The 20541-nt window shown below is 40.9% G+C and overlaps 1 protein-coding gene across 7 annotated transcripts in view; it reads right to left on the minus strand.

The window, feature by feature from the left end:
• ctnnd2a (catenin (cadherin-associated protein), delta 2a) overlaps positions 1-20541 on the minus strand; it is a 747299-nt gene that overhangs the window by 609988 nt on the left and 116770 nt on the right. For all 7 annotated transcript variants that reach the window (XM_061922003.1, XM_061922001.1, XM_061922002.1 and 4 more), the window contains exon 2: positions 18726-18856. In XM_061922003.1, the coding sequence (XP_061777987.1) occupies positions 18726-18854 (129 nt within the window). In that variant the 5' untranslated portion in view covers positions 18855-18856. The remainder of the gene's footprint in view (positions 1-18725; positions 18857-20541) is intronic.

The following is a 20541-nucleotide window of genomic DNA, read 5'->3' on the forward strand; positions in this document are numbered from 1 at the left end:
GTACCTGATAGTCGGAAGTGTACGTCCACGGCCGGGTGTTGACGCGCAGTGTCTCGGGGAAGTCAACAGCAGCTGTACGGGAGGCACAAGCTCAGCTGATATCCAGGCGACTTTTTAACCACAAATTTCTCACCGAAACCTGCTGGTTGACATGTAATCGGGATCCATGTCCGCTCTGATCCATAGGAAAGTTTCACCTCCGTGAATTTTAAACAAGGAATCACCGTGTGTTTGTGTGGCTAAAGGCTAAAGCTTCCCAACTCCGTCTTTCTACTTTGACTTCTCCAATATTAATTGAACAAATTGCAAAAAGATTCAGCAACACAGATCTCCAAAATATTGTGTAATTATGCCGTTAAAGCAGACGACTTTTAGCTGTGTGTGTGTGCAGCGCTCGTATTCATAACAGCTGTGACGTCACGCGTACACGTCATCATTACGCGACGTTTTCAAGAAAAAAGTCCCGGGAAATTTAAAATTGCAATTTAGTAAACTAAAAAGGCCGTATTGGCATGTGTTGCAATGTTAATATTTCATCACTGATATCAATCAATCAATCAATTTTTACTTATATAGCCCTAAATCACTAGTGTCTCAAAGGGCTGCACAAACCACTACGACATCCTCGGTAGGCCCACATAAGGGCAAGGAAAACTCACACCCAGTGGGACATCGGTGACAATAATGACCCAGTGGGACGTCGGTTACAATGATGACTATGAGAACATGATACTGTGATACTGATGATACTGATGACTATGAGAACATATGAGAACATAATACTGTGAAAGATCAATCCATAATGGATCCAACACAGTCGCGAGAGTCCAGTCCAAAGCGGATCCAACACAGCAGCGAGAGTCCTGTTCACAGCGGAGCCAGTAGGAAACCATCCCAAGGGGAGGCTGATCAGCAGCGCAGAGATGTCCCCAGCCCATACACAGGCGAGCAGTACATGGCCACCGGATCGGACCGGACTCCCTCCACAAAGGAGAGTGGGAAATAGAAGAAAAAGAAAAGAAACGGCAGATCAACTGGTCTAAAAGGGAGTCTATTTAAAGGCTAGAGTATACAAATGAGTTTTAAGGTGAGACTTAAATGCTTCTACTGAGGTGGCATCTCGAACTGTTACCGGGAGGGCATTCCAGAGTACTGGAGCCCGAAATGAAAAAGCTCTACAGCCCGCAGACTTTTTTTGGCCTTTGGGGATCACTAATAAGCCGGAGTCCTTTGAACGCAGATTTCTTGCCGGGACATATGGTACAATACAATCGGCAAGATAGGATGGAGCTAGACCGTGTAGTATTTTATACGTAAGTAGTAAAACCTTAAAGTCACATCTTAAGTGCACAGGAAGCCAGTGCAGGTGAGCCAGTACAGGCGTAATGTGATCAAACTTTCTTGTTCTTGTCAAAAGTCTAGCAGCCGCATTTTGTACCAACTGTAATCTTTTAATGCTAGACATGGGGGGACCCGAAAATAATACGTTACAGTAGTCGAGGCGAGACTTAACAAACGCATGGATAATGATCTCAGCGTCTTTAGTGGACAGAATGGAGCGAATTTTAGCGATATTGCGGAGATGAAAGAAGGCCGTTTTAGTAACGCTTTTAATGTGTGCCTCAAAGGAGAGAGTTGGGTCGAAGATAATACCCAGATTCTTTACCGTGTCACCTTGTTTAATTGTTTGGTTGTCAAATGTTAGAGTTGTATTATTAAATAGAGTTCGGTGTCTAGCAGGACCGATAATCAGCATTTCCGTTTTTTTGGCGTTGAGTTGCAAAAAGTTAGCGGACATCCATTGTTTAATTTCATTAAGACACGCCTCCAGCTGACTACAATCCGGCATGTTGGTCAGCTTTAGGGGCATGTAGAGTTGGGTGTCATCAGCATAACAGTGAAAGCTAACACCGTATTTGCGTATGATGTCACCTAGCGGCAGCATGTAGATGCTGAAGAGTGCAGGGCCAAGGACCGAACCCTGGGGAACTCCACACGTTACCTTAACGTAGTCCGAGGTCACATTGTTATGGGAGACACACTGCATCCTATCAGTAAGATAAGAGTTAAACTAAGACAGGGCTAAGTCTGACATACCAATTCGTGTTTTGATACGTTCTAATAAAATATTATGATCGACAGTATCGAAAGCAGCGCAAAGATCGAGGAGCAGCAACATAGATGACGCATCAGAATCCATCGTTAGCAATAGATCATTAGTCATTTTTGCGAGGGCTGTCTCCGTCGAGTGATTTGCCCTGAAACCGGATTGAAAGGTTTCACATAGATTGTTAGACGCTAAGTGTTCATTTAACTGATCCGCAACAATTTTTTCGAGGATTTTTGAAATAAAGGGAAGGTGAGACACCGGTCGGTAGTTTACCATGAGGTCAGGATCGAGGTTAGGTCTTTTAAGAAGAGGATGAATAACCGCTTTTTTGAATGCTAGGGGAACAGTGCCCGAGGAAAGTGATAAGTTTATAACATTTAGCACTGATGGACCTAATAATACAAAGAGCTCCTTGATCAGTTTCCCAGGAAGAGGGTCAAGTAAACATGTTGTTTGTTTTATTCCATTTACACGTTGTAACAATTCCTCTAATGTTATTTCCTCAAAACGAGAGAAACTATTTTGGAGGGCAGTATCCGCCGTATATACAATCGTGTCAGTGTTAATAGAACCCCGTTGTAGCTGGGACGCATTGTCTTTAATCTCCTTTCTAATGACTTCAATTTTCTTACTAAAGAATTGCATAAAGTCATCAGCTGAGTGGGTGGAGCTACTGGAAGGAGTCCCTTGTTGGGTTAGCGATGCTACCGTACTAAACAAAAATTTAGGATCGTTTTTATTACGGTGGATGAGATTTGAGTAATAATTAGCTTTAGCTAAGGTAAGCATGCGTTTATAAGTTATTAAACCATCACTCCATGCTTGATGGTGCACCTCAAGTTTAGTCGTGCGCCATTTGCGTTCCAGCTTTCTACATAATAATTTCTGAGCTCTAGTTTCTTCTGTAAACCACGGGGTGCGCTTTTTTGGAACCTTTTTTAACTTTAGCGGTGCTATGTTATCAATGGTTTCGCGCAGGGCGTCGTTAAAGTTGTTAGTGAGGTTATCAATAGAGCCCACATATTTTGGGAATGGTGCCATTACCGAGGGCAGTAGGTCAGCAAGAGTTGTCGTTGTGGCCGTATTAATGTTGCGGCTGCTATAGCAGTTATTATTAGTTTGACGAACATGCGTCTGAACCTCGAATTTTATAAGGTAATGATCGGACAATACTTTAGTATACGGGAGTATCGTAACTTTGGAAGCGGTGATACCCCTGACAAGCACTAGGTCTATCGTATTACTGTTGCGATGCGTGGGTTCATTTATTATTTGTGTGAGACCACAGCTATCAATTATAGTCTGGAGCGCTACGCACGGTGGGTCCGATGGGGTATTCATATGGATATTAAAGTCCCCCATTATGATTATATTATCGGCGTGTGTCACTAAATCAGCAACGAACTCTGAGAATTCATTGATAAAGTCCGAATAGGGCCCTGGGGGGCGGTAGATAACAGCCAGGTGTAGAGGCAGCGGTGTGACAGACCTCATAGTAAGCACCTCAAACGATTTATATTTATTATTTATGTTAGGACTAAGGTTAAAGTTTTCGTTGTATATTAGTGCGACCCCCCCACCCCTTTTAAGCGGACGGGCAATATGTGCATGTGTAAAGTTAGGAGGACATGCCTCATTTAGCGCAAAAAAGTCGTTTGGTTTAAGCCAGGTTTCGCTGAGACCGATGACGTTAAGATTGTTGTCTCTGATGATATCATTAACTAACAACGTTTTGGGAGACAATGATCTTATGTTTAAAAAACCTATATTATAGGTAGTGGGCTGTTTTAGGGAATTTTTGATCAAATTATCCGTAGTAGCAATATTAACAATGTTGTGTTTATTATGCCCAGTGCATTCAGTATAATTACGACCATATCTAGGAATTGATACGACGGGAATGTTCCGATTGTTTGATTGTTGCTTTGATAAACTGCACGCATCATGGTTAGCCACCTCAGTAACGGGGATTTTCCGATTGTTTGTTTGTTGCTTTGATAAACTGCACGCATCATAGTTAGCCACCTCAGTAACGGGGATTTTTCGATTGTTTGTTTGTTGCTTTGATAAACTGCACGCATCATAGTTAGCCACCTCGGTAAAACACATGTCCAACTCTGAAACACTCAAAGCAGAAAAAACTTGTTCTAATTTAACAGACTCCTTACCCAGACCAGTAGTCTCGCATCTTTCATCTAAATCCGTCTTCAGGATGGAGGGAAGTGGTGTTCTGTGGGGATTAGCCCTCTGCTTTGTTTTAAGCCCCGCTCGGCATCCGCGTTTCCGATCACACCGCTGGCGTCTGCTCCGTAGACGGCCCCCGCTGCTACTAGACTCCCCTGCTTCACAGGCCGCTGGATGTAGCCGCCGACGTATATATAAACTATCAGACTGCGTGGTGGGTAGTAGTGGGTTTCAGTAGGCCTTTAACCCCACAACTTGATTTTATTGGCCTGCGGCCTATTTTGATGCACAAAAAGTGAAAACGTTAAATGTCACGCTAACATCGATTCCTTCTGTCAGGCTTGTTTTTGTTAAAAAATGTTAAATGCTTAGCACATCTTGACCTATGGGCCACACAGGCAAGTGCCCAGGGCGATATTCTCGAAAGGGCGCCACAAGGATGAGGGGGGAAAAACGGTTCATCTTTATTTGTGCTTCGCTCATTAGCTTTATGCTCATCAGTTTAGGATTCAGTATCTGCGTTGGGTGGGGGCGGAACGCTACATGAGAGATATCGGTACTGCCATTAAGTGGATTTAAACAAAATTGAGTAGCTGTGATTAAATAAAATAAATAAATGGCAACACAAATTGTTAACAAAGACAACAAACGTCATTATTGAAAATATTGCCGACCAAGAGTTAAAGTTAACAATATTAAAAGTTTTTTGGTGTTTGGACAAGGGGTCAGGGCCCGCAAGGCCTTCTCTGATGGCCTAACGTAACCAGAAATCATGATCATAATTAATTTTTAATTTACTTTCCGGTAATATCTTAAAGTATTCATATTCTCTTCATGTCATAATATACTATACTCTTTCCAGTGATGTTGTTTTTAGGTTAGAGTTTGTATCCAATCAGAATTCAGCTAACTTATGTTGCCATGCTGTACTAAATCTGCCTGAGGCCTTCTGAATCAACAATGCAGGCGTCCGTGCACTGTAAGTGAACACACACAAACATTTAACAGACAGTTGTGATAGCCAATCAGATCACAAGTTGTTGTCAGTAAGGCCTTCTAGCTGGCCTTATGGTGTGATCGCATACTCAGTTGGGAGTATACTCCGCCTCTCTCTTCAGAGTGTCCAAAACATGCAACCTCAAATCCGATGGTACATCCACAAAGTCAATCATCGAATCATATCGAATATCGGAAAAGGTATGATCAAGTGAAATTACTCAACAATTGTAGGTATGAAAATCACTAACCTATTTATTAATAACCGTGTGGAAAGTATTTACGCTGTCCATGGGTTGAAGTGGAGTAGTAATTAGTTTTTTGTCTATTTGTCGACAACTAGTGGTCAGAATATTTCATGAAGTTCAGCTCATGACGCAGCAAGTTGAATGATGTGGACACGTTTGTTACTCGATACTTTCTAATACCCTTCTGCCTTGAAGACCTACAACTATAGTTATTGGACACTTGTTTATGTTGACACGTGCCGTTTTAGCCTGCAATATTGTTCAATTACGGACACTTACTAAGTATTTCTAGCTCGTGTGCTATTGTGTGCTTAGCTGCTGTGTAGCTGCTAGCTCAGAGTAGCTCACAGTGTATCCTACCATGTTTACTTTTTGTATATGACTTGACTAAAATACAAGAAAAGACCAACTTTGTGTGCTTGGAAGACATCATTCAACTTGCTGCGTCATGAGCTGAACTTCATGAATTATTATGAACACTAGGTGTCGGCAAATAGACAAAAAACAAATTACCACTCCACTTCAACTTACAGACAGCATAAATACTTTCCAGGCTGTTATTAATAAATAGGTTAGTGGTTTTCATACCTACAATTTTTGAGTAATTCCACTTGATCATGCCTTTTCCGATATTCCACAATACAAAAATATATAGGATTCGATTATTGACTTTGTGGTTGTACCATCAGATTTGAGGTCGTATGTTTTGGACACTCTGATGAAGAAAGGCGGAGCTTTAAACAGATCACCACGTGGTGGTGAGTCGGCTCTAATGGTGTTGGGCAGATGCCGGACAGACCTTGCAAGCCCAATAGTGAGGGTCTGCTGCGAGTGTCTGGTAGAGTCTCTCGTCAGAGAGAGTTTCAATTCCCACTTCCAGGAGAACTTTGAACATGTTAATAGGGAGGTGAAGGATATTGAGTCAGAGTGGACTTGGCTGCCTATCGGAGCTGTGGTTGCTGCCTGCTGTGGCGGTAATCCCAGAACCCGCTGGTGGACACTAACGGTGAGGGATGCCGTCAAGCTGAAGAAGGAGTCCTTTGGTTCCTTTTGGCTCATGGAACTCCGGAGGCAGCGGACAGGTGCCAATAGGCCAAGTGGTGTGCGGCTTTGGCAGTTGCAGAGACTAAAACTCAGACATGGAGGAGTTCAGAGAACGACTTCCGGATAGCTTCGAAGCGATTTTGAACCACCATTCACCACCTCAGGCGGGGAAGCAGTGCACTGTTACACCGTGTATAGTGGGGACTGTGTTCTGCTGATGTCGAGTGGGGATGTTGTGGATTGATGGAAGGAAGACTTCAAAGACCTCTTCAATCCCACCACACGTCTTCCAATGAGGAATCATTGCCTGGGGACTCTGCGATGGGCTCTCCTATTTCTGGGGCTGAGTTTGTCAAGGGAGTTAGGAAGCTCCTCGGTGGCAGGGCCCAGCCGTGGATTAAATCTGCTCGGAGTTCCGTAAGGTTATGGATGCTGCGAGGCGGTCGTGGTTGACAAAACCCTGCAGCATTGCATGGACATTGGGGCCGGTGCCTCTGGATTGGCGGACTGGGGGTGGTGGTTCCTCTATTTAAAAAGGGGGACTGGAGGGTGTGTTCCAGCTATCATGGGATCACACTCCTCAGCCTTCCCGGTAAGGTCTAATCAGTACTGTAGAGGAGGCTACGTCGGATAGTCGAACCTCGGATTAAGGAGAAGCGGTGTGGTTTTCGTCTTGGTCGTGGAATTGTAGACCAACTCTAAACTCTCGGCAGGATCCTTGAGAGTGCATGGGAGTTTTCCCAACCAGTCTAAATGTGCTCTGTGGACTTGGAGAAGGCATTCGACCGTGTCCCTTGGGAAGTCCTGTGGAGAGTGCTTAGAAAGTATGGGGTAATGGACCGCCTGATTGTGGCGGTCAACACCCTGTATGATGACATGTCAGAGCTTGGTCGCATTACTGCCGCATTACTGCCGCATTGCCGGCTGTAAGTCGGACCTGTTTCCAGTGACAATTGACTGCATCATCAGGGTGTTGAGAGGATCCGGTTTGGTGGCTGAAGAATTAAGTCTTTGCTTTTTGCGGATGGTGTGGGCCTGTTGGCTTCATCTGACCAGGATCTCCAGCTCTCACTGGATAGGTTCGCAGATGAGTGTGAAGGGACTGGGATGAGAATGAAAACTTCCAAGTCCGAGTCAATGGTTTTCGCCCGGAAAAGGGTGGAGTTCCATCTCCGGGTTGGGGATGAGGTCCTGTCCCCACTGGAGGAGTTCAAGTACCTCTGGGTCTTGTTTACTAGCGGGGGAAGAGTGGATCGTGAGATCGACAAGCGGATCGGGGACCGGCGTGGCTTGCTTGGTAGAGTGGCTGTGCTAGGAACTTGGGGGTTACTTTTTCCACCTTCTGCCATCCTTGTCACGACAGTTGTATCCTTGAGCAAGACACTTCACCCTTGTTTCTGATAGGTCTTGATTAGGGCCTTGCATGGCAGCTTTCACCGTTAGTGTGTGAATGTGGAAATAGTGTCAAAGCAATTTCAGTACCTTGAAGGTAAAAAAGTGCTACACAAGTATAACCCATTTACCATTTACAATCGGTGCAGCAGCTACAGTGATGCAGACCCTGTATCGGTCTGTCGAGGTGAAGAAGGAGCTCAGCCAGAAGGTAAACCTCTCAATTTACTGGTCGATCTCAGCCTTTGCTCACCTATGGTCATGAGATTTGGAAAGGACAAGATCACGGGTAAAAGCTGCCGAAATGAGTTTCCTCCGTGGGGTGCGGGTTTCTTCTTAAGAGATAGGGTGAGTAGCTCTGTCATTCAGGAATAGCTCAGAGTAAAGCAGCTGCTCCTCCACAACGAGAGGAGCCAGATCAGGTGTTTTCAGGCATCTGGTCAGAATGCCCCCCAAACGCCTCCCTGGGGAAGCGTTTAGGGCGCGTCAACCGGTAAAAGACCAGGAGGAAGACCCAGGACACAGTGGAGCGACCATGTTTCCCAGCTGGTCTGGGAACGCCTCGGGATCCCCCGGTAGGAGCTGGACAAAGTGGCTGGGGAAAATGAAGTCTGGGCTTCTCTACTTAGGCTTCGGATAAGCGGAAGAAGATGGATGGATGGATGATATCTGTCAATCCTCTAGGCTCCAATATTGATATCAAAACACCTCTAGGTTAAATAGCCCATCAAGGCTGTGAATCTTTGGGAGCGACCCAATTTGATTCCATTTTTGGGGGGTAACTATTTGATTCAGATTCAATTCTCCATTTAAACAGAATCTCGATTCAAAATCAATACTTTAACGTTGGGTCCCAGTTCAGAAAGTAGACAAACAGCTATGATAAATTTCTATATTACCTAAAAGAAAACTGGTTTTGTTAAATAAAGTTGTACCCAAAACTTTTTATCAAGATGAAAACAAAGATGGCAACTAGAAAGGTGTTCAACACTTCTCATTTCTAAAGAAAATGCTTACAGCAGATCAACATTCAACAATATAATTTGCCTTAGTGATGTTATACTTATTTTTTAAACTGCCTTTTTGAATCGATAACGAATAGTTTACCATAGGAATCTTGATTCATTCGAAAATCAGTTTCGACACCCGTGATAGCCATTAATACTTTAATACCACAAATTTGATTCAAGGCAGTTTTTAAAAGACTGTGGGTGGACACTAAAGCCTTGCTGTAAAATACTGGAAGATACAGTAGTCGTGAGCAGCAGACACCTACAGAAAAAACTCCTCTTTTCAAAGTGATGCACAGTCAAAAGAGGGAGCATGCTCGTCAGAGGAAGGTTTCCCTTCTGCTCTAAAAGGGCCAAACTGTCTCAAGAAAAAAGGGAGTCTGGAGACCAAGCAGCAGTATAGAAGAGGAGAGAATGCATTAGCCTGTGCACGCACTGAACAAGACCTCGCTTCTGTCACAACGAGGAGAACCTTTGATGGAGGATTATGGAGACTTTCAGCTCACATGCAACAAGCTTAGGGAGGAAATGGACCAAGTGGTAGTTTAATCGCATGCAAGTCATTTGACAGATAAGGAGGAGGAGGAAGATACCCAAAGGAACCATTTGAATGAAATATCATACAGTGGAAACTTAAATGTCAAACATAATCAAACCAAACACATTTTTTTCCAATAAGAAATAACAGGAAAATGAGTTAATCCATTCCAATGTTAAACCATCTCCATCATAACTTTATCAACGATGCAAGCAATTGTTTGTGGTAAGCATTTCATGAGAACAATGCAGTAAAATTGTGTTATTTCTGAAAAAAAAAAAAAAAAAACCCTAGTGTTAATCATATATTAATACCTGTGGCGGGCCGCACTTAATCATGTATAAATGACTAGAATAAATATTTTTTTGAAACATTTAAAAAAACAAAAACATTTTGAATAATTAGGGAGGATAAAACCTAACTTTGCAGCCAATGTATGAGAGTTATACATTATATTAACATTGTTAATTATATTATAGGGCTTCACGGTGGCAGAGGGGTTAGTGCGTCTGCCCCACAATACGAAGGTCCTGCAGTCCTGGGTTCAAATCCAGGCTCGGGATCTTTCTGTGTGGAGTTTGCATGTTCTCCCCGTGAATGCGTGGGTTCCCTCCGGGTACTCCGGCTTCCTCCCACTTCCAAAGACATGCACCTGGGGATAGGTTGATTGGCAACACTAAATTGGCCCTAGAGTGTGAATGTTGTCTGTCTATCTGTGTTGGCCCTGCGATGAGGTGGCGACTTGTCCAGGGTGTACCCCGCCTTCCGCCCGATTGTAGCTGAGATAGGCGCCAGCGCCCCCCGTGACCCCAAAAGGGAAAGAGCGGTAGAAAATGGATGGATGGATGGATGTTAATTATAATTATTATTTTTTAATAAAAACATATTTCAATTGAAAAAAATACAACTATATTTTTGAGTTAAAGGTTTGCGCAAAAGGTTTTTGTAGCTAGTCAGTACGCACGCACACACACACACACACGCACACACACACACACACACACACACACACGCACACACACACACACACACACACACGCACACACGCACACACGCACACACGGGCAAACACATTGCGACCAATGACACAGATTTGTCTTTTATATGTATAACATTTGTTTAGTCTTATTAAAGAAAATACATGCATCCTCACCAATTATGAAGATTTACACCGTCCCCCACCACCAAGCCCCTGGCCACACCTTCACTGCCACAAATAGGTTGCCTATCTGTGGGAAACACTGAAGCCAAAAGCAAAATATAGTCGTCTTGAAACCACATGGACATTCATGAACAACTCTACTTCACACAGCAGCAACAGAAGCAAAATGCTCATTCGGCATTTAGGAGTACATTGTAAAAAATACAAGGGTAACACGCATAAGTTGCACACTAAAGCGCATGTAGATGTACATGAAGCTGCAGCTACTGCCATCTTGTGGAGTTAAAAAAAAAATACATCAGGGGTTGCCTACAGCTACCATTAATGCCAATGGGCCCCATTCAGCAACCGTTCGTAAGAACAAATGTTGTTCTTAGGCCCACTTACGAAGTTTTTAAGGACATTTAGCTGGGATTTCTTCGTAGGTAAGAACAAAATCTACGAGTGCTCCAGAGCACTATTTGGGTGGTCTATTTGTTCTTAAGTGTGACAAGTTCCTTTACCTATATTGTCTCTTGTTAAATTAATATCATAGATGGATAGAAAGAGAGATAGATAAGACAGACGGACCGACATATAGCAAAATGAGCAATATATAGACATTTCAAAATGCGCACGCACACAAACAAACACGCACAAAACATTTATTTTTAACGTCCTTAACTGCGCGGACCTTGCCGCTTGACACCATGTTTACTGCATCGGTTATAGTATTTTTCTGAACTCTACCAGTTTTTCTTCCACTTCGGGGCTACCTCAGCAGTCTCCCCTTTCTTAAACTTATGTTTTGACATGATGGATTTCTCCCGCGAGATAATACGAATTTCTCTTCTGTGATCTGTTTGTGTTTTCTCCGTGTGTTTGATGTTTGGCTTTTTCGCCGGAATTGTGCCCTCATATGGGAAATAAAGGCCTACTGAAACCCACTACTGCCCACCACGCAGTCTGATAGTTTGTATATCAATGATGAAATATTAACATTGCAACACATGCCAATACGGCCTTTTTGGTTTACTAAATTACAATTTTAAATTTCCCGGGAGTTTTGTCCTGGAAACGTTGTGTAATGATGACGTGTACGCAAGACGTCACAGGTTTTTAGGAAGTGTGAGCGCTGCACACACACACAGCTAAAAGTCGTCTGCTTAAACGGCATAATTATACAGTATTTTAGAGATATATGTTGCTAAATCTTTTGCAATTTGTTCAATTAATATTGGAGAAGTCAAAGTAGAAAGATGGAGTTGGGAAGCTTTAGCCTTTAGCCACACAAACACACGGTGATTCCTTGTTTAAAATCCCTGGAGGTGAAACGTTACTATGGATCAGAGCGCGGTCAAGCCAACATGAATGAAGACGGAATGTCAACCAGCAGGTTTCGGTGAGAAAATGATGGTTAAAAAGTCAGTTCTTACCGGAGAAAAGCTGAGCTTTTGTCGTCCATAGCTGCCGTCGACTCCTCTGAGACACTGTGCGTCAAGACACCCGTGGAGACACCCTTCCGACTATCAGGTACTATTTAACTCACTAAAACACTAGCAACACAATAAGCAGATAAGGGATATCCCAGAATTATCCTATTAAATGGATCTAAAAACATCGGAATCCGTCCCAATGGCGTTTTTTTTTTTTAAGGTTTTTTTTTCTTTTTTTTTCCTAGTCCGTCGCTATCAATATCCTCAAACACAAATCTTTCATCCTCGCTCAAATTAATGGGGAAATTGTCGCTTCCTCGGTCCGAATAGCACTTTTTGTTGAAGGCTCCCATTATAAACAATGTGAATATGTGAGGAGCCCCCACACTTGCGACGTCATCTTCTGCGACTTCCGGTAGAGGCAGGGCTTTTGTCTTAGCACCGAAAGTTGTGAACTTTATTGTGGATGTTCTCTACTAAATCCTTTCAGCAAAAATATGGCAATATCGCGAAATGATCAAATATGACACATAAAATGGACCTGCTATCCCTGTTTAAATAAGAAAATCTCATTTTAGTAGGCCTTTAAGGGTGTTTACCTATGTAAATTACAGAATTAAGGGCGTTTACATATGCATATTGGTGAAATAAGGGTGTGGTATATGCAATTGGTGATAGACACGCACACGCTAACTATTTGGCATTCAGCAACTTAACAAGAGCAGGTGGGTACAATTTGGCCGTTTAAGAACACGTCATGAATTTGAATGGACTCCTCTTAGGAAATCACTTAGGAAGAAATATAAGAGCAAAAGTTAGCAACTTTTTGCTGAATGGGGCCCAACATTTTTGACTTAAGTAAATGAGGTAAGTATTGCAAAAAAGCCACCTCAAGCCAAATAACAATAAGCCCTAATGAAGCCAACGCAATACGACAACACTGCAAAATAAGTTTTTTTGTCAAATTTGAGGCCTGTTTTTCCCCCAAATACTTCACAACCTTCGGGGCGTTCTCATTATGAGGTAGACTGCAGCCTTTCTTGTGTCCTCTGCCGTCTTTGATTCTAATGACATGTAAGCATCTCGGTGAAGCACATTAGCATGATGCCATTAATCATTATTAGGATGTTTATGAATAGAATGTCATTAACTTGATATTATGCAACACAAAACGTGCTCGCCGATACAACGTGAAGGTGATACAATGCATAATGAGGAGGTCGATCCTTGGGAAAAAACCTCCGAATTATATTTGCTCGCCGTGAGGAAATATGTGATTATATTTAAAAACCAGTATGTAAAAAAAAAAAAATGCCATGAGATATGATCTATGTAGCGATACTGTAAAGCAGGGGTCACCAACGCAGTGCCCGCGGGCACCAGGTCGCCCGTAAGGACCAGATGGGTCGCCCGCTGGCCTGTTCTAAAAATAGCTCAAATAGCAGCACTTACCAATGAGCTGCCTCTATTTTTTTTTATTGTATTTATTTACTAGCAAACTGGTCTCGCTTTGCTCGACATTTTTAATTCTAAGAGAGACAAAACTCAAATAGAATTTGAAAATCCCAAAAAATATTTTAAAGACTTGGTCTTCACTTGCTTAAATAAATTCATTTATTATTTTACTTTGCTTCTTATAACTTTCAGAAAGACAATTTTAGAGAAAAAATACAACCTTAAAAATTATTTTAAGATTGTTAAACACATATACCTTTTTACCTTTTAAATTCCTTCCTCTTCTTTCCTGACAATTTAAATCAATGTTCAAGTAAATTGATTTTTTTTATTGTAAAGAATAATGAATACATTTTAATTTAATTCTTAATTTTAGCTTCTGTTTTTTCGACGAAGAAACTTGTGAAATATTTCTTCAAACTTATGATTAAAATTCCAAAAAATTATTCTGGCAAATCTAGAAAATCTGTAAAATCAAATTTAAATCTTATTTCAAAGTCTTTTGAATTTCTTTTAAAATGTTTGTTCTGGGAAATCCAGAAGAAATAATGATTCGTCTTTGTTATAAATATACCTTGGTCCAATTTGTTACATATTTTAACTAAATGCAGATTGGATTTTAACCTATTTAAAACATGTCATCAAAATTTTAAAATTAATCTTAATCAGGAAAAATTACTAATGATGTTCCATAAATATTTTTTTATTTTTTTCAAAAATATTCGAATTAGCTAGTTTTTTTCTTCATTTTTTTCGGTTGAATTTTGAATTTTAAAGAGTCGAAATTGAAGATACCATAAACTATGTTTCAAAATGTTATTTTCATTTTTTTCGGGTTTTTTCCTCTTTTAAACCGTTCAATTAAGTGTTTTTTTCATCATTTATTCTCTACAAAAAACCTTCCGTAAGAAGAAAAAAAATGCACGACAGAATGACATACAGAAATACCCATTTTTTCATATATATAGATTTATTCATTAAAAGGTAAATTGAGCAAGTTGGCTATTTCTGGCAATTTATTTAAGTGTGTATCAAACTGGTAGCCCTTTGCATTAATCAGTACCCAAGAAGTAGCTCTTGGTTTCAAAAAGGTTGGTGACCCCTGCTGTAAAGCATGTTAGCACCGGTGAAGTTGAGGTTGTCCCAAGGCAACTTGAGAGATGATGCAACATCCTGCAAAGCATTTCGAGAAACTCAAAAAGGTTCCACATGAAGCGGGAAGGTAAAGAATGTTATCCATTGATGTATTAAGTACTACTTTACACATCAGAGAATGTGGACATTTAAAAGTGAGACCGATTGCCTGTCTATTTATATCTTCATTGGCTTATGCATAACCACAAAGTTCCCTAAAATCACCTAAAGTTAAAAGGTTGTAGCGTTGCTAGGAGTTGATCAAATATATCCCAGCATGCCTTGTGGTTCTTTTCTAAAGAGTAGCTAGGAAATACATATTTGACTTAACATTTTGGTTGATTATTACCATTCCTATAACAGTAGTAGCAATTCAAACATGCAAACAGGTCTGATGGCCACGGCACAGTTGATCGACTTGCAAAATAACTAATATGCAGCGACTAGCAATTTATACGTGCAAACAGGTGGCGATTAACGACTTTTGCCCAAGTGAATCAAAGCTTTTCTTCCTGTCACTCACACAAGTGATATAAACTGGCCACGACACAGTGACTCACTTGAAAAAGAAGTGTCTCAAAGGTTGTCTTTTATCCGGCAACAAACAATTTATACATGCAAACAAGTGGCAGCAAACCACTTTTCCAAAAGTGAATCAGAGCTTTTTTTCCTGTCACTCACACAACAAGTGATCTGTTGGCCACGGCAGTGACCGAAGCGCAAAATAAGTGTCTTAAATGTTGTTATATTAGGCAACAAGCAATATATATATATATATATATATATATATATATATATATATATATATATATATATATACATATATATATATATATATATATGTATGCAAACTATTTTTCCACAAGCTTTTCTTCCTATCCCTCACACGACAAGTAATCTATTTGCCACGGCATGGTGACCAAATTAAAAAACAAGTGCTTTCAAGGTTATTTTATATTCAAGTCAGATGTTTTCTTCCTGTCACTCGCATGTGATTTGCCGGCCGTGAAACAGTGACTCACTTGAAAAAAAATAGTTTCAAATATTGTCTTACATTCGGGGATTAGTAACTTTTACATACAAACAGTAAATGTACTTTTCTCCAAATCTAAGCTTTTCTTCCTGTCACTCACACAACATGTAATCTGTTAGCCACAGCAGAGTGACCTATTAATTAATTTCTGCAAGGTTACTTCATATTTGGGGACAAGCAATCTATTCATGCAACCAGGTGGCAGCAAAAAACTTTTCCTCAAGTGAGTCACAGCTTTTCTTCCTGTCGGTCGCACGCGATCTGCTGGTTACGACAAAGTGATCCACTTAAAAAAAAATGTTTTTCAAAGGTTGTTTTATAATCGGGGAATAGCGACTTATACATGCAAACAAATCCCATTTGGGGAAAACGACTTTTCCCCCAAATGAGCCAGAACTTTTCTTCTTGTCACTCACTCACAGACATATATCCATATGTTCTGCAGGCCTCAACACAGATAACCAAAAAAAAAAAGTGCCTCAAAGGTTCCCTTGTATTCATTGACTATTGATTTATACATGTAAACAGGTGGCAGCAAACAACTTCTACTAGGATGTGGGAAAAAATCAATTAGAATTTGAATCGCGATTCTCACGTTGTGCGATTCAGAATCAATTCTCATCTGTAAAACATCGATTTTTCCCCCCAAAAGTTTTTTTAAATGTATTTATTGTAATTAATCCAACAAATCAATACACAGCAATACCATAACAATGCAATCCAATTCCAAAACCGAAACTGACCCAGCAACACTCAGAACTGCAATAAACAGAGCAATTGAGAGAAGACACAAACACGACACAGAACAAACCAAAAGTAGTGAAACAAAAATGAATATTATCAACAACAGTATCAATATTAGTTATAATTTCAGCATAGCAGTGATTAAAAATCCCTCATTGACATTATCATTAGACATTTATAAAAATTAAAAAAAGAACAATAGTGTCACAGTGGCTTACACTTGCATCGCATCTCATAAGCTTGACAACACACTGTGTCCAATATTTTCACAAAGAGAAAATAAGTCATATTTTTGGTTCGTTTAATAGTTTAAACAAATTTACATTGTTGCAATCAGTTGATAAAACATTGTCCTTTACTATTATAAAAGCTTTTTAGAAAAATCTACAACTCTGCTTGCATGTCAGCAGACTGGGGTAGATCCTGCTGAAATCCTATGTATTGAATGAATAGAGAATGCTTTTAAATCGGGAGAAAATCGTTTTTGAATCGAGAATCGTGTTGAATTGAAAAAAATATATATTTTGAATCAAATCGTGACCCCAAGAATCGATATTGAATAGAATCGTGGAACACCCAAAGATTCGCAGCCCTAATTTCTACCCAAACAAGTCAAAGCTTTTCTTCCTGTCACACACACAAGTGATCTGCCGGCCATGGCACAGTGGCCCTCTCAAAAATGTAAGTGTGTGAAAGGATGTTAACTAGTTAGGAGTAATGATGCTGATCTTAGGATAAAGGTGATTTTACTTATTGTTATTTCCCTTATAGAAACATGCTCAGAAAATTGTCTTGAAAGTTAAAGTTTTCATTTAATTAAACTATTAATATAATTTAGTTAAATTGCAAATGTCATTCGTGTATTGCCTCAGAAGTTGTGTATTGCAACTAACTGCAACGACATTCAGGAACACAATGAAGGAGTCTGAGGTGCGCACCAACACACACACACACACATCACCAAACGCAATTAGTGCAAAACTAATGTTTTTGTTGTTTAGAGTGCTCCTTGGCATGTGGATTTTCTGCTCAGATGAGATCAAAAAAGGGACAATACCACTCCTGATGTCCTTTTCTCTGCAATGCTTCCCTGTTTCCTCCTTGTCAAGCAGCCTTGCCTCTTGTAGTGTTCCAGATGGAGACCAGTGTGTTGAGCCTCGCTTAAAGTGACAATTTCAGCGCTCTGCTTTGTTACTATACTCTATTATTTCCACCCATCACTCTCATATTTCTATGGCATTTTTCAATCTTGACATTTAAAGCAGCTTTGAAACTTGTCTGCTCTTCTCAACAACCACCACAACCCATTGAGCTGCCCAGCAAGTTCTCAGAGTGCCATAATGGGGTATGTTTTCATAAATGCGTCACTCTTCTCTGAGCTGCCACCTTATCTTGGTAGAGAAGTTTGCGTGTCCCAGTGATGCTGGGAGCTATGTTGTCGGGGGCTTCTAAACCCCCTGCTAGGGTCTCCCAAGACAAACTGGTCCTAGGTGAGGGATCAGACAAAGAGCAGCTCGAAGACTTCTATGGAAATGCAAGAACCAAGACTACGATTTCCCTCTACCGGGCGCGGGTCACCGGGGCCCCCCTCTGGAGCCAGGCCCGGAGTTGGGGCACGAAGGCAAACACCCGGTGGCCGGGCGTGTCCCCATGGGGCCCGGCTGGGGACAGCCCGAAGAGGCAACGTGGGTCCCCCCCTCCAATGGGCTCACCACTCAAGGTAGGGGCCATAGAGGTCGGGTGCATTGTGAGCTGGGCGGTAGCCGAGGCCAGGGCACTTGGCGGTCTGATCCTTGGCTACACAAGCTAGCTCTTGGGACGTGTGGGGGAGTGGGGTGTGGGGGGGTGGCACAGGTGAAGGTGCACCAACTGTTCTCCAAAAGGAAATAAGAAGAAAGATGTTGTGACAAGAAATTCCACCAAACCCACCAAACATGTGCTTGAGGTGCATAGAAGTGCAATTAGAATGTAGTCCCGCTACCTAATGGAGGAATTTCTTCGCTTAATCAAGTCCCCGTAAGAAATCTGTTTGTACTGTTTAACTAATTATATTACGCAACAAACAGGGCATGCAATGTACAATTTATTTAAAAAAATTTTTTACAGCAGACTCTGAATAATATTTCAAATAATAATGCAAGCAGCTGGGTGGAAGAAACTCCCAGCAAACAGTGAATATCTTGTTCAAAAATATTATAAGCATTTTTGCTCAGTTACAATCATATTTACTGTAAACATATGACAAAAACCATGTTCTTACCTGCTCTTTGACTGACGCCAGGATAGATGAAGTTGTCTCCGTCTCAGATCTGTCTCCATTGGAGGCCGGCATCACCGGGGGAACCATGGCCCCCTTTTCCTGCTCGGCCGGCTGATCTGGCACCGGCATGGCTAAAAAATAAAAAATAAAAAATTAACGACGTCTTTTTATCTGTGTTGGCCCTGCGATGAGGTGGCGACTTGTCCAGGGTGTACGCCGCCTTCCCCCCGATTGTAGCTGAGATAGGCTCCAGCACCCCCCGCCACCCCAAAAGGGACAAGCGATTGAAAATGGATGGCTGGAAGGATGCAATTATAACTGTTTATAAATGGAATTTTGTACAGTATTGGCAAATTAATTGCATATAATGTAAATAATCATGTTAACTGTTGCTTCAATTTAAAAACAACACCTTATTTGTATACTAAAGAGACCCTGCACACATTCATTCCCTTCATTTGTTTGTGGCGGCCTGCCATAAACAAACTTTGACCGCCACATTTTTCTTTTTTTTTTATTATGGAATTTGCTATATAGGAAGTACAACAAGGTAATACCTTGCCCACTCGGTGAAATACATAAACCAGGGTTGTCCAACGTGCGGCCCAGGGTCCATTTGTAGACGCAGCTTTTTTTTATTATTATTATTATTTATTTTTATTTCCAACGGACCCGTGGTAGATTGTAGAAATAAAACAAACAAACAAAAAAAAACATAAATTTCTTTCAATTATTTGTAGCGGGCTGCCAAAAAACTAAATTTGTACCACCACAAATTTATATTTTTTTTTCAAAATGTGGCCTTACAAATAGGAGAGAAAAGCCACAAATAAATACAAAATAAGTATACTAAGGGTGTTTTTTAGAATGTAGCTCTTTTTTGTGGATTATTATTTATTTCAAAAGTGAGGTGAACAAAAAAATGCAAACATTTAAATTCTGAGCATGAAAAGAATTAAAAAATATGAAAAGCTTATACTAGTTACCAATACAAAGATGTCGCTCAATATATCTCTAACATTTTTGTAGCTTTTTAAAAATACATGCACATGACTCATAACCAATTATGCAAATTAGCCGACAATGGTTTCATGCTCCCCTCTCAATAATGTCCTTCATGTATCTGTAACGTGCCATCAAAAACACATTTGGACGCAATAAGTAATAAAAAATGTTTTTGTTTTTAATAGGAAAGTGTTATATTGAAAAAATGGAATAAACAACAACAAAAAAACAGTAAAGTTGAATTTTTTTTGCAAAAAGGTATAACATAACCAAAAAAACATAAAAATCCAATACTAATAACATTTTGTTTTTTAATCCATTACGGGTTTTTTTTTTAGCCTTCGATAAAAAAAAACTATGACCATGCATCATATACATGGGTTGTACTTGTATGGCGCTTTTCTACCTTCAAGGTACTCAAAGCACTTTGACAATACTTCCACATTTACCCATTCACACACACATTCACACTGATGGAGGGAGCTGCCATGCAAGGCGCTAACCAGCACCCATCAGGAGCAAGGGTGAAGTGTCTTGTTCAGGACACAACGGACGTGACGAGGTTGGTACTAGGTGGGGATTGAACCAGGAACCCTCGGGTTGCGCACGGACACTCTCCCACTGCGCCACGCCGTCCCACTTTCCGTTAAAATGTCTTTTTTTGTGGTTACCTTGATTTTTAAAAATGTCCAAAAACATTTAGGTGCCGGCAACGATACAGACACACTGGTAGACCCTAACTCAGGCCTGGGCAATTATTTTGACTCGGGGGCCACATTTAGAGAGAAAAATGTGTATGGGGGCCGGTTAT

The sequence above is a fragment of the Nerophis ophidion genome, linkage group LG15 (genome assembly GCF_033978795.1).
Source record: "Nerophis ophidion isolate RoL-2023_Sa linkage group LG15, RoL_Noph_v1.0, whole genome shotgun sequence".
NCBI classification, from domain to species: domain Eukaryota; kingdom Metazoa; phylum Chordata; class Actinopteri; order Syngnathiformes; family Syngnathidae; genus Nerophis; species Nerophis ophidion.